Consider the following 15,305-nt stretch of genomic DNA (forward strand, 5'->3'; position numbering starts at 1 on the left):
TTAACTTGCAGTCTAAATTCAGCTTGAAATGTCTTAAACTCAAAGTGGAGATCAAACTGTTACTCCACAATTGCTTTAAGATAGCATGGGAGGGATGTGATATACAGGACATAAGGATTGAAATCCATTATAGCTAAGGGGTTTTGAATGAAAGTTCAACTGCATAACAAACACTTTTTCAAATCTATTTAGGCATAAAAAGCAGTTGCTTTTGTCTTCAATTGCCGAAAGGAAGTTGCATGATGATACAGAGATCTCCATCAAACCTAGAGTCCAAGGTTTGAGTTGGACAATGGCCCATAAAAAAATCAACACATTAGACATCCTTAAGTGCAAAAAATTTCATTTAGTCATTTGATGTGTAGTGTGTTAGAAGGCCAAGGAGAGTTCCAATCATATTTTCTACGTGGTTCCTTTGCTAGATTGATTTGGAGTTATGTGTTCTAACTATTTGGAGTCAAATAGATCATTCCTTCATTGTTGAAGGATTTATTGGAGTGGTGATGGTGTTGGTACCTTGGGAGGACTGATTCAAATGATGCAGAAAAGGCTTTATTTGCAGGATTGATAATTGACAGATATGCTGGCAAAGTGGAGTGTGAAAGAGGGAGGAACCTTTTATGGCGCATCCGTTGGTCCCTTTGTTAATTAACAATCATGTGAATTTGCTCTGTATATCTGTTTTGTTCTTTCTGCTTCATAGTAAAATTTGCATCATCCTCTCAGGAAAAAAAATAGGTGCTAAAATCCTGAAGATATGCTAGTGAGTATTGGCATCTTACTGATCAAATATATGATTAGCAAGTTAAAGCACGGTTCCTTTCCTTTTCTTAAATCTATGGATGGCTGAATGCGTAGAAATGATGGAGGTTCCATCCCAAGCATCTAATTTTTGCTTTTAATTCTTCAGTCCCAGTTATCAACTTCACCAGTACCTTGTAAGTCTTCTAAATGAATAGATAGATTTTCTCTGATTTTCAAAGCTTTTGACATTGTTTTTAATTTTTTTTTCTCTCTTGCTAAGATGGGTATTTATCTTTTGTTTCCCATTGTAAGTTTCATTTTAGTTTTTGATTTTTTTCTCTTATTTTCTTCAGCTGATTCGGAGAGTACTGAATTAAAACATCTCATATACATTTTTCCATGATTCAATTTCAGATGATGTATTAATTATAGATCGGCTAATAAGCTTGCATCTTCCTTGGACTAGAAATATTCACAACCCATAAATCTAATGCCCTGTTTGGATTGCAAGGAAAACATTTCTGATGGAAAACATTTTCTTGGGAAATTTTGTTTCTCATAGGCAATGGGTGGTTGCATAACCACGACACGAAAAACATTCTTGCATAGGCCCACCATTTTGATCTGGAACTCGAGAAGAAAGCAAGGTTCAAATATAAAGTTGAGGTGCAGATTCTCCTGAACATCTTTTGTTCTAGATTTTTTTTCTGCTCAATTATGGTTTTCAAACATCAAAGAAGGGGGCCAAATAGAAAAATTCTCTAGAACAAGTCTCGAGACAAGGGTCCAATTGAAGTCTCAACATAAGGAGACCAGCAAATAGGCTGCCCCAAGCATCCTACCAATCAAGCTCCTTCATTTCACAAACTCATCAACAAGAAATTAGTCTGTAGCAGACGAGAAAATTCTGCTGTGATTATGCTTCAAGTATACTATTCCCTGGTGTTTTCAGTACCCTTCTCTCTTTCAACAAGTTCCTCACCATTGCCACATCATCCCACCTTTTGGCAGACGCATATATGTTACAGAGCAAGGCATATCTCCCACTATGGTGGGGCTCTAAGTCAATGAGATGTTTTCCCAATTCTTCACCGAGCTCGGCGTAGCCATGATTTCTACAAGCACCAACAAGGGCACCCCATAAGCCAGGGTGAGGCTCAACTGGCATGGACTCTACAAACTCCAATGCTTCTTTAATGAGCCCGGCCCGTCCGAACAGATCGACCATGCACCCATAGTGTTGTAACTGAGGCTTAATCCCGTAAACTCTCGTCATGAGATTAAAACACATTCTTCCCTCATCGACCAACCCCGAGTGGCTACAAGCACTTAGAACACCCAGGAAGGTTATGCCATTTGGCGTGAGACCCATCATTCGCATTCGCCAAAAGAGCTCCAACGCTTGTTTACCACATCCATTCAAGGCTAAACCAGTGATCATACAGTTCCATGAGAGCAAGTTCTTCATAGGCATCGAATTAAATACTTCGAAAGCACTATCAATGCACCCACACTTACCATACATGTCTACAAGGGCTGTCCCTATGGTCACATCAACCTCAACCTTACATTCTTTTATCCAACAATGCACCCATTCCCCTTCCTCCAAGGCCCTCAATTGCGCACAAGCCGAAACTGCACTGACCAATGCTGACTCATTAGGCAGAATTCCAGCCCCAACCATGTCCTTGAACAGTGCTAGAGCCTCTCTACAAAGTCCACACTGCGAACACCCCGAAATCATTGCACTCCACGATGCCACATTTCGTTCAGGCATTTCATCAAACAGTTGCCGCGCTTTGTTAATCTCACCGGCCCGTGCAAACCCACCAATCATTGCATTCCACGAGACCACATTCCGGCTTGGCATTCGATCAAACAGCTGAAAAGCGACATCTAATTTGCCGCAATTTGAGTATCCAGTGATCAATGCAGTCCACGAAACGACATCAACCAAATCAGAACGCTCAATAAACAACTTATGAGCAGAACCCAGTTCGCCACAACTAGCATACATGCTTATCGCATTGTTAACAACAAAGACATCAGAATACAATCCGAATTTCGTAACATGGCAATGTAGTTCCCGCCCGAGATTTCGAAGCGACAAGATAGAGCAAGATCTTATTACAAAAGGGTATGTGAAATTATCGGGCCTTATTTGGGCCCGAATCATTTGGACATATAAATTAACGGATTCTACAGGTTCTTCGCTGTGTGAGAAGCCTCTGATCATGGTGTTGTACATGAAGAGAGTGGGGTTTTCGAATTGGTTAAAGAGAATTTTGGCATAATTGAGATTGCCAGTTTGGGAAATGGCAGAGAAAGCTAAGAGTCTGGTTATGGTGAAGGTGTCTTTGTGGAGACCGGAGGTTATGATGTGGGCGTGGGTTATCTTGAATTCGGACATGTTTGTAAAGGCATTTAAGGCTTGAGAGAGATTTGGGTGGTGGAGGAGTGTCATCTTTCGGAGAAGAAAACCAGAGATCATGTTTTTTCATCATGTATGTATGCTTGGACGCTGTTTTTGTTTTGGGGTTTGAAGAAAATCTGATTATCGATTCAAAAAATAGGGTGAGTTTTCTTACACTTGTTCTAGCACTTTTGTAAGGTTTGACCGTTTGGGGTTTGGAATAGAAAAAACAATACAAAAGGATTACAATGGATTAAACAAAAACCCACAAAACCCGCAACTATTTCCTTTCTTCTCAAACCCAAGATCATACATAAGAGTAACCCGAGAAAACCCGAAAGAAAATCCAAGAGACACCCAAGAAAAAACCCTTTTCTTCCTCCTTCTTGTCTCTCTTTTTCTCTCTCCCCCTTAGGGGACACACCACATGAGAGCCTCTCGCCACACTCTTGCCTTCTTTCCTACAAGAGAAACCCTTCTCTCATACGTATTTCCAACGACCCAAAATAGCGTACTTCTCTATTTTTGGCCTTTCCTTTCAACAACATTCACATGCCGTTTTTGCCTTCCCACGGACCATGGTCGGAAATAAGGCAACTTCCCACCATGTAAGATCATAATTATTGATACGGGTCTCTTCTGTTTGTACAATTGAGACATGGATCCTAATGGCAAATAGACGATGGACCTATGTGTGCTAATAATTGATCACTTAGGACCATTAAAAAATAATAAAATAATTGATCAATTACCAAGCCTATGTAGGCCCTTTAGCCAAAAACTAGTGAGGCCCACATTTATAGGAACTTTTTATACACTCATGGGGTTCTCAAATCGATCACTTCACCAATGGTCATCCATGAATAACATTCATTTCAACAATCTCTATGACAAGCAGCTTAAATACAACAAGAAAACTCCTCTTCACAAACGATCCAATTCACATGCTCTTAGATTCATGCAAGAGCATGAGAGAGCTCAAACAAATCCATGCTCACATCATAAAAGAAGACCCATCTCTTTGTTCCAACCCTGCAACTACCAAAGCTATCTCTTTCTGTGCAATCTCCCCCCATGGAAACATAGACTATGCCAAAACCCTCTTCAATAAATTACAGAGCCCCACAATTTTCTCTTGGAATTCACTCATCAGAGGCCTTTCAATCAGCAAAAACCCACTAGAAGCCATCACATTCTACCATGAAATGCTTCATAGAGGCTTTAGACCCAACAAATTTACCTTCCCCTTTGTGATCAAAGCTTGCACCGAATTGTCATCGATCCAGTACGGGATTATAGTCCACACCCATGTCGTAAAAATGGGTCTTGAATTGGATTCTTATGTTCAGAGTTCTTTGATTCATATGTATGCAAATGGTCAAGAACTAGAAGCTGCAAGGGAGCTGTTTGATAATTGTTCCCAGAGAGATGTAGTTTCTTGGAACTCTATGATTGATGGATACGTAAAATGCGGAGAATTGGATCATGCGCGTTTGATATTCGATCGTATGGATTGCAAAGATGTGGTTTCTTGGAACACAATGATCAATGGGTATGCAATTATTGGGAGTTTGGATGAATCTCGAAAGCTGTTTGATGAAATGCCTAAGAGAAATGTGATTTCATGGAACTCGATGTTGGCAGCCTATACAAAATGTGGAGACGCTGAGGGTGCATGTAGAGTGTTTGATGAAATGCCTCTTAGAGATGTTGTGTCATGGAATGCAATGCTGGCATGCTACGCACAGTGCGGCCGCTCAAATGAAGCGCTGGCCCTCTTTGAGGAGATGCGGGCTGCGAGAATAAAGCCGACGGATGCGACAATTGTCAGCATGTTATCAGCTTGTGCGCACCTAGGGGCATTGGATCAAGGGGCACGTCTACACGAATTCATTGACCGACACAAGATTGCGCTCAATACCATCATGGGCACTGCACTTGTAGATATGTACGCAAAATGTGGGTGCCTTCCTCGTGCGGTCCAAGTTTTTGATGCTATAGAACTCAAAGACCTACTCGCCTGGAACACGATCATAGCCGGCATGGCAATGCATGGCCATGCGAAGGAGGCACACCGCCTTTTTAATGAGATGCAAGAGAGTGGTGTTAGACCGGACGATATCACATTGGTGGCGGTGCTTAGTGCTTGCAGTCATGCCGGGATGGTGGAAGAGGGTCGTCGACTGCTCAATTGTATGAGTGGAACTTATGGGATTGACCCAAAAGTTGAGCATTACGGATGTGTTATCGATCTTCTAGCGCGTGCAGGATTGTTAGAAGAGGCAGTAGATCTGATAGGGGCCATGCCTATGGAGCCTAATGCCAATGCATGGGGGGCATTGCTTGGAGGTTGCAGGATACATGGGAACATTGCCGTTGGCGAGCGTGTCGGAAAACGCCTTCTCGAACTTCAACCTCACCATAGTGGCCGGTAATGTGAGAAAACTTCCACCTATTTTTTCACTGTGTAAGAGCCTCTTTGGATGCCATCAAAATTGTTCCTTATTTGAAAGTAAGATTATTTTAATTTAATCTTATTTGCAAATGAGACATTAAGGCTTCATTTGAAGCCATTAACTATGTAATTTCTAAGACTTTTAGAACCATTATTCGCAAGTAAACATATTTAACTTCAAAAACATTTGCATATAATCTACATATAGTCTTATTTTGTATGGATTTTATAATGCAAGTAATGATTATAATTTGTTTAATGCCAATTTTAGTTAATGACTTCCAAAGCTGCATTAATGTCCCATTTGCAAATAAGATGAACTTAAAATAATCTTATTTGCAAATAAAGACCCATTTTGGAGGTATCCAGACCAAGGTTTTAAATTTCGACCGAAATCCGAAAGGTTTCGGTCGAGACATAGAGTAAAGTTGAAACGTTACAAAATTTCGACCGAAATTTCGTTTTCCCTGAAATTTCAGTCGAAATTTAAAGAATATCATGAGAAAATCTGGATTTTACTTATTATTTAATATTATCCCGAAATTTTCGGGGATTTCGTTGAAATTTGCTAACGGATAAAATATTAGTTCATTTGATTTCGATAGATTTCGTCCGAAATTTCGGTTTCAGTGAGGACCGAAACGCATTCCGAAACCGAAATTTAAAACCTTGATCCAGACTCCAAAGAGGCCCTTTGCATATCGTTTTGGTAATGCAACGCAATAGGTTGTAAATCTGCTTGTTTCTTATCATGAGAAGAGCTATTATGTTATTGTGAAATTTATGAAACCCAATATTTGAAGGTTGCTAATGTTCGAATATGACTGTCGGTATCTGATGGACAGCTACTTACTGTCGGTATATCTTTAAGGCGCTTTAGTGCAAACCAGAAGTTTTATTTGCATAGATTTTAATATGCAAATAATGAGTATAATTTGTTTAATATCTATCTTAGGCTTCCAGAGTGGCCTTAACATCCCATTTGCAAATAAGATTAACTTAAAATAATCTTATTTGCAAATAAAGACCCATCTTGGTGGTATCCGGAGAGGCCTTTTAACTTCAAAATCATTTGCATATCAGATTCTATGCAAATGGTTTTGAAGTTAAAATGTAATTATTTGCAAATAATGTTTACAGTAGTCTTAGAAATGGTATAGTTAATGGCTTCCAAAGAGGGTTTAATGTCTCATTTGCCTGCTGAGACCCTTTTTTGAAAATTGCAATAGCCTTTGACATATGGTTAAATTATGTAAAGCAAGGTGAGTTCACAATGTTGGAAATTGTAATATTTGGAAATATTTGAAAATAAGGTCCAATTGTAGTGGCAATCAAAATGGGCCAAGTATGTTTTTTGCAAATATGGTTATAATGGTTTTAGAATTCATACAAACAAGATTAAATTTAAATAATTGTATTTGCAAATAAGAACACATTTTGGTGGTATCCAAAGAGGCCTTTAATATCCCATTTGTGTGTAAGATTAATTTAATTTAATTATCTATAAACAAAAATTCTCTATATTCACCCATTCCTCTTTCTCCGACAGCTATGTTCTCCTCTCAAACATATACGCAGCTGCGAACCGTTGGGACGATGCAAAGAAGGTGAGAAACTTGATGAAATCCAAAGGCATTGCTAAAGTGCCAGGTTTAAGTATGATAGAGTTCGAGGGGATCGTGCACCGGTTCGTAGCTGGTGACCGGTCACACCCCGAGTCAAACAACATCTACAACAAGTTGTCCGAGATCTCGGAGCGGTTGAAGATCTCGGTTGGGTACTCGCCGGATACAAAACAGGTCTTGTTTGATATAGAGGAAGAGGAGAAGGAGCATGCTTTGTTTGTTCACAGTGAGAAACTAGCCATTGCTTTTGGGTTGATACACATGGGAACAGACACTGCCATTAGAGTGGTAAAGAACCTTCGAGTTTGCAGAGACTGTCACAATGTTACCAAGCTGATTTCGGAGGTTTATGACCGAGAAATTATAGTGAGGGACCGGAATCGTTTCCACCGATTTGTAAAAGGTAGATGTTCTTGTATGGATTATTGGTAAGATGTGCATTTATTTAAATATACAAGGGAAAAGGAAATCATTTTTTTCATACAAAGGGTATGTACAAATTTGGACAGATTAAAAGGAGGCTGATATTGAATGCGATAGGTGCTGTTATTTTATGGTGGGTGGGATTGATCGAGGCTCGGATGCTTGGAGGTCTATTTGGATGTTTTAGTGTACTCTAAATAGCTGAAGCTAGCTTGAGTAGATCTAAAGGCAAGAGACAAGAAATTGAGGCAAATCTAGCTCTAAGAAGAGCTAGGACATGAGCAGAGGATATCAATGTTATTTTGTACTAATTAGTTTACCAGGTTTTGGGAGAGTAAGGTCTACAGGGTGAGGTTTTGGGAGGATGTGTGGTTGGATCATGGGTTTTCCACCAGAGGGGAGTTCAGAGTGTCCAATTGCTTTTGAGTGATTGGTTGGATGGGATGGGAGTGCTGGTTTGGGAGTATAGTTATCTCAAGGATGAGGAGATTAGTGCCTTAACCCATCCTTAGTTGCTCTGATTGTGTTGTTATTGCGCCTTCCATGGGGATTTTCTGCTGTATATAATATTAGGGACGCCTTATTGATCTGTCTTTTAATAAAATTACCACCTTAAAAAAAAAGAATTTTTAGTGACGATCCCTCCAAAGTTTCAATCTTTTGGTCATCTTTCCAGCTAGCGTTCACAAGAGTTTACATATGGTAATGTTCATCTCTTACCTAAAACAAGTCATTTATGGGGATCCTTGCAGGTCTAGTATAGTGCATTTTCGCACAAGATGGATCAAGATCTAATGACTATTCATTTTCTTTCTGTCAGTATCATAACTTGTTTGCCTTTGACTGTATCCGGCCACCGGAGGTCACTCGGTTTTACTTTGAAATTTGGTCCTTCAATGAGCCAAAATTTTACCCCGAGCTATGTCTTTTTGTGCACTTGTCACGAAAGAAGAGGCACTATATATGTTGGCAGCATTTGGGTGGGGCCATGTTGAGCTTCTCATATGCTTCACACGACAACATATCTCATTCTATAGTTTCCCCCATCTGTATGAAAAATGTAACGTATATTGCTTTGGTGGCAAGGGAAAAATAATTCCTTTGCTGGATTTCAGACACCTGAAACTGCAAGAGAATCCCTACAACACGCGATGCCACACGACAAGAACTAGAGAAAACCGAGAAGCTATACAAACAAAACGGGAAAAAACACTCGTCTATATTTTCGAATTAAAGGGAAATGGAGATCTATAAAATGACCAAACTGCCTCTGATGCAGTTTATGGGAAAACGATTTAACTGTGAGTAATATGTATAAAATAAAAGAGAGACCTTATTTTTATTTTAGATCTTATTAAGGGTTCTGGATTTTGAGAATTGATTTTAAGTGTAAGCGGGTTATTTTTGGGTTCAAAATCATTTCTCAAAATCCAAAATGAAGAATCCTAAACCAAGAGAATCCCTACTATGTTTGATTGTTCAAAGGTGGCTGGGAGATTAGTAGTAGAAGAAGTCAAAGGGAAGTAGACAAGCATGGAAGATGGGGAGAAGAATAGCGGAAGAGTGGTAAGTAGTATTTGGATGCGCGGAAATCCTCGAGAAGATTAGTGGAAGATATAGGGGTGTCATTACCAAAACAGAGGGTGGAAGGGACAAGAATTTTCTCCCCTTTTCCCACCCAAATTCCACCAAAATGGTAAAAGATTGAGAGAAAATTAGAGGAGGGGACATAGGCACCACGTAGGAAAAAAGGCATTTATGACGTTTGGAAGATGTCTCGGAGTCAAAGGGGGTTTCAATGCAAAATGGCAACCAAACATGCAGTAAGCAGATTAATGGAAGATCATAGGCATTTCAAACACCGATGATCTCCGTACTTTTGTTTGCCGATGATCTCCTTACTTTGAGCAACCAAACATGTTTGGTTGTAGGTATTTACCTCATAGCGTAGTGGTATGAGTATCCAACAGGGGCAAGCCATGGATTTACCCGGAACTTACCTCGTATAATAGTGGTAAGTAATGTTTGGCTGTCAAGTAGTGGTTGGGAGAGAGAGAGAGAGTCATTCCCAAGATATCCATACAAATTTCCACATTTTTTGGGTTTTTGGCTTGGATTTCTTTGGGAGGAGACAAGGGTAACACATCACCTAAGAAGGAGATTTCCCTAGTAATCTCCGCAGATTTCAATGCTATAAATTACATTTTGGTATTCCAAACAAAATACAGAGGACAATTCAGTCATACAATTACTAGAAAAGCCTTCATATTTATTTACAGCAAAAAAAAAAAAAAAATAGAGAGAAAAGTGACAAATATAACAAAATAAAAGGATACCTGTCAAGAAAGTCGTTTGTATATTTCCCATAAATACAAACCCAAGTCCCTTATAAACACCCAACTCTCCTTTACTCTTTCAGAGAGAGAGAGAGAGATCCTTTACCATGGCAGTGAGTCTAGCTATGGAACAAAGCTACAAGATGAAACCTTCTACTCTTCTAAATTCCATAATCATGTCGACGGTGAAAGCAGCGGCGAAGACTCTGGTGTCTGTTACGTCGAGCACAGCGGTCAGAGAAGGAGAAAAATGGAAGGCAGGGGACCATTTTCGGTACCTGCTCATGTTAACTATATGGGTAACAGTATGGGTTCTTAGAGTTATGATGGATCACTTCCCTTGTTCGGTCATTCCTTCGCCGTCAGCTATTATGGGTAGATTTTCCGGCGGCGGATTCTTATCGTCTTCTTCGCCTTCACCGTCATTGTCTCTGCTTTTGCATGACGGGCCAGAGAATGGAGAGTTAGATGGATCGTCGGATAAAGCCATTGGGAGAGCTCTCTCACATGTAAGATGAAGCTCTACAAATGAATTAATGCTTCTTGATTTCTTTACTTTCTTTCTTTTTATTGATAAGCTGGGTTAAGCGAACCCCTACCATAATATTAATTAAAGAAAGATGATACAATAAAAAGAAAAAAGGCCACACCCCAATCCTTAGGACAACTCTAAGAAAGGGGCAGAACAAGTGAACAACCATCAAAACGGTGGTCCCCACCCATGTTGCGTATGGCAGTAAAATGGTGGGCCACGCCCCATTAGAGCATGAGTTGTGAATTGGGGGCCACCACATCCATGCATGTGGTGTAAAATATTCCATGTAAAAAATTTTCTTGGTCTGGTAGTGGTAACTGGTAAGTCTACAATTTTCCTTTAAGTGGGAAAATTTAAAATTTGGAAAAATAATTTCCTCGGAAAGTAAGTTTATAAAATGCTTGGAAATAATTTCCATGGAAACAAATTGCTAATAAAAAATTTCTGTGGCAAAGCCAAAAATTGCTTCAAGCAATTGGGACCATCAGAATGTTCGGATTCTATGGTCATCTAAACTCAGGAACGGGTCCCACCAAAATGAAGGATTCAGATCGCAATAATGTCAGTGTAACTCTATTTTTCCCTAGAGAGCTTTTCCATGAAATTCCTAGAATCCAAACAAGCCCTAATGTTGTGAAAATGCATGCAGATTTTCGGGCTCTTGAACGAGATTCCGGCCACGTCAATGAAATACCAGTTCACCGTCGCCATGGCCGACCGGATAGTGGACGATAACGTCCGAGAAGGCGACGAATCCCTCCAAGAAATAAACCGTACGGCCTTATCAACCGCTTTCTCCCGTACATCCAGTCTCCTCTACGCCTCCCTCCAATCAATGATTCAACAGCAGCAGCCGGAGACCGCCACCTGGCCTTCTCGCCTCCTCCACATGCTCCCCCTCGGCTCCCACCTCCTTTCCTATTTCACAACCATCTCAGGTCTCTTACCTTCCGCCACCTCCAACTGCCAGTCTCAGAAACAGAATAGCCTTGTGATCTTCGGGGAGGTTACTGGATTTGCCGGTGATAGTGTCATGGCGGAGAAGCTGGGGAAGGAGTTGCTCTGGATAACGAGCAAGCTCAAGTTTTGCTCAGCCATTGAAGAAGCCGTTATTCAGTGGAGCTTTGCCTCAGGCCTTGCCTCTCTCTCCCTCACCGCTCATCCCAGAGTCCAGAGTTCAATCGTTCAAATATCGGGTGAGTTTTGAAACTCGAAAATCGCGGTTTCCCAAAATATCGCCCGAAACGTGAGTTGTCCAGTTTCTATTCCAGGACGCCACGTGGGAACAGGTGGCACAGGCAAACGATGCCTCTTCCGTTGTAAGGTGGTCAGGTGATCCAACTGTCGCATCAAAGGCTTGCGGTTGGACGGTTAAAAATTAATTATCAAAGGCCCATATGGGTGTCAATGGACCGTGGATAATCCGAATCCGAACCACACAGGATCTAGGCACATAAGAAGGATCAATGGACATATTTTGGATCCTCTTCGTAAGATCGTTATGAAGACATGGCTAAAAAATCCGATGCATACTCACGATCCGAAATTGTTTTACTATATTAAGTCTTAAAGGAAGGGTATTTTCATAAAAAATGAACTAAGTATTGCTTAGCTTACGACTTTCCAGTTCCTCCCTTTTCTCCAGATATTTTTTACTCTTCATTTCCTCTGTAAACTTACCACTCACCCTCCACAAGGATCAGTTACTAAAAGTTTAATCGTCACGCACCGTCGAACATTGGAGTTCTTTTCACTAATTCTTTTCCTTATCTTCATCAAAATTATGGGCCGTAATTAGATATAGTAACTAATTCTTTTCTGATTTGAGGAAATTCTAGACTTCATTTCAAATGAAGAAAGCTGATCATCTTTTGTTGTTTTGTAAGTAGGACCTACTAGGACACTCCGATGCACGGTCCGATTTGAAATGGACTGTGACCAAGACACAAGAAGTAGGATCCTAAGAACACTCCGAATCCGATCCGACTGATGAGGGATTTGAATGGATGATGACTAAGACATAGGTGGATCCGATCCGAAGTGGATCCATTGACACCCCTACCCATATGAGAGTTCCATGATCAAATAACCCATGCTACTTAAAGATTAATTATCAAAGGGTCCAATTCCAATATTGGAAGATGTTTTCTATAGGGTTAGGATCATCCAATGGAGATGATTTATCGGCTGTAGCGTATTTATGTTTTGGCCCACTCGATAGGATGATCCAAACCGTCCATTTCTTGTGACACAACGTAAATAGGCTGTTTCCCAAAAATCATCCCCACCGGATGATCCGAACCCTCCTTTTAGTGTTTTTTTCCTCTTTCAATTTCTGAATAGCTCTTGCTAATGTGCGCCAGACTGGTACTAAACCAACCATCTTCTTTCCTACTGTTTCTATGGCAGCGATTCTGTTCAAAGAACTGGGTCGAGGAGAATTGGAAGCGTCAAGGCAGTTGAAGTTCAGATCGCTCATCCTATGGCTCCCTCTGTTCTGCTATGCGAGCAACGGGCTAACGTGCCCCGTTTTTACGGTGGGGGAGAAGGCCGAGATGGAGCGAGTGATAGAGGAAGTGATCTTGAGCTTACCACCGTCCGATCAAGAAATCATCCTCTCAAATTGGTTGCAGGATTTCACAATTTCATCCTCGGACTGGCCAAATCTCCAGAGCTGCTTTGACAAATGGTGCCGATCTTCACGCAAGCTTCTTCTATAGGCTACGTATGTACAATCACCCCTACGCCTCTAGCTCATTGTAGCACCTATCCGTTTATTCATATACATAGGATATTTGTAAGTACATAATTACGTACAATATTTCCCCTATCTATTTGTCACGGTTTCTATACTCTATACAGCAGTACCCGTTTCTGTGTTCATTGTCTGTAAGTCCATGCGCATGTTACCATGTTTGAAAGGTCAAGAGCGTAGGATCATCTGATCGAGGTGTTCTCAACAGCATTTGATATTGGCATTACTGTGTTTTGTTACACAAACTCTGCTTGTCTTTTCCTTTTTAACTGGGCTTTTGAGAGATTTTTTTGGGAACTATAATAACCTTGTGGCAGATGCTTTAATAATAAATGACAAAATTAGTTAGTGAAATTATTAAAGATAGTAGTGCCAATAACAGTACAACCATGTTTTTATATTTGCACTGACGCATTATGTCTTTTATTCTTTAAATAGCAGTCAAAAGTGATTACAGTTCCCAAAAAGCTCTGAAAAGAAAAGGACAAGGTGGGTTTGTACAATTATTAAAACATGGTTGTGCTTATATCATTTTCCTTCACAATAGTAAATGATATTACCACCCCCTCTCTTACCAAGTCACTATTTCCATTTCGTCTTGTTAGTCTTGCTGCATTTTCACCCAGTTTGTTTGTCTGAAGATGAGGGAAAGACAAACAGAAGGGTGGTGAAATGAATCAAAAGTATTATGTTTGTCAGGGGCCCCACGGACCCAAAATTGCAGCGTGAACTGAGAATAAAAAGAAAAGTTTGAGCGGTTAGGATAATCCCAATTGCATCACAGATGATCCACAGGTGGGCCCACCAGATAAACAACGCAAACAGTACAGAACATATATTAACAACCCCCTTGTTTTGATAGATACACCCAATCAGAAATTCATACAGACAATCTACAACAGGTCACCCACCATTAACGAAACTTTCCTTTACTTCTCGGATTTTACGCAGGCAGGCCTCGGCTTTCTCTATGGCGATTTCCACACTACTGTTCCATGAACAACCCAACCTTTTGTCATATTTCAGTTTGGGTTTCTGAAAATTAGCCCCAACTCGCTGGATTTCACAACCTTTCCTTTTCCTGTTTGATGACACTGTAACGAAAGAAAACTGTACTCTTAGCAGTAAATAAATTCATAGAAAAACAATAAAAAAATGGGTACTTATATTGGCACTACGATGTTTTCATAATGGCACAAAGTCATCTTGCATTTCCAGCTGCCCAAAGCTATTGCAGCTCACAAACGCTAATTAGAAGCCGATTGAAAGGAAAGGACAAGATGAGTTCGTGCAGATATCAAAACATGGTAGTGCCAATATCAGTACCCTAAAAATGACGAAAAACCTTTCTGGGTTGAAAGGAAGGGGTTTTTTCCTTAGAGGGATGCTAATAATAATAATAATAATAATAATAATCAAACAAAACCCAATAAAAGGAGAGAATTTCAGAACACAGGTATAGAAATTGGTTCCGTACCTTGAGTACTAGCCGAGGTGGAGACGGAATCGTCTTGAGGGGAAAGGAGATTCGCAGAGAAAAATCGGGAAGAAGAAGAAACACACAAGTTCTGAGAATCAGAAATGAAGGCCTTGAGTTCGAGCTTGAGATAATCGAATCTGTTCGGATGCATTTCTTCGAGAATCTCTAACTCTTCTCTTGCCTGTTCCACCATCCACGATTCCGACGCCATTGGAATCAAATCTCTCTCTCTCTCTCTCTCTCTCTCTCTCTCTCTCTATATATATATGTTGTGAAGAAAGGAGAATTCGAAAAGGCATTTGGCTTTTTAACTGAAGAGAAGCGAGGAACGAGGCAAATCTCACCGCCGTATGCCTCTGGAATCGAGAAAGGTAGGTGGTGGGACCGGTATCGGTTTTCCACGTTTTGCCGGGTAACATTTTTCCCGTCAAATGTGGTAAGAATGGAACTTTTGGATAGGGAATTTTTGTTTGCCACTCTGAATGAAACTGCTATTTTTGCATACGCCAAAATGTCATTTTCTTTGGGACTGATAAATC

The 15,305-nt window shown here is 40.4% G+C and overlaps 2 protein-coding genes and 1 pseudogene across 2 annotated transcripts; 2 read left to right on the top strand and 1 right to left on the bottom strand.

The window, feature by feature from the left end:
- Window positions 1–1,660: 1,660 nt before the first annotated feature.
- Window positions 1,661–3,154, bottom strand: LOC143853758 (pentatricopeptide repeat-containing protein At5g66520 pseudogene; annotated as a pseudogene).
- A 281-nt stretch (window positions 3,155–3,435) lies between these two features.
- On the top strand, window positions 3,436–7,754 carry LOC143854281 (pentatricopeptide repeat-containing protein At5g66520-like). The gene is made up of 2 exons (XM_077364159.1): window positions 3,436–5,588; window positions 7,162–7,754. The coding sequence occupies exons 1-2, from the start codon at window positions 4,045–4,047 to the stop codon at window positions 7,667–7,669; spliced, it is 2,052 nt and encodes a 683-aa protein (XP_077220274.1). The 5' UTR covers window positions 3,436–4,044; the 3' UTR covers window positions 7,670–7,754.
- A 2,307-nt stretch (window positions 7,755–10,061) lies between these two features.
- LOC143854968 (uncharacterized) lies at window positions 10,062–13,412 on the top strand. Its single transcript, XM_077365118.1, has 3 exons — window positions 10,062–10,505; window positions 11,181–11,727; window positions 12,941–13,412. Exons 1-3 carry the CDS (start codon window positions 10,104–10,106, stop codon window positions 13,249–13,251), a joined length of 1,260 nt encoding a protein of 419 aa, XP_077221233.1. The 5' UTR covers window positions 10,062–10,103; the 3' UTR covers window positions 13,252–13,412.
- Window positions 13,413–15,305: the final 1,893 nt, after the last annotated feature.

This window comes from Tasmannia lanceolata, unplaced genomic scaffold (genome assembly GCF_043159265.1).
Source record: "Tasmannia lanceolata isolate RefF3 unplaced genomic scaffold, GAP_Taslan_0.1 ptg000020l, whole genome shotgun sequence".
Lineage (NCBI taxonomy): Eukaryota > Viridiplantae > Streptophyta > Magnoliopsida > Canellales > Winteraceae > Tasmannia > Tasmannia lanceolata.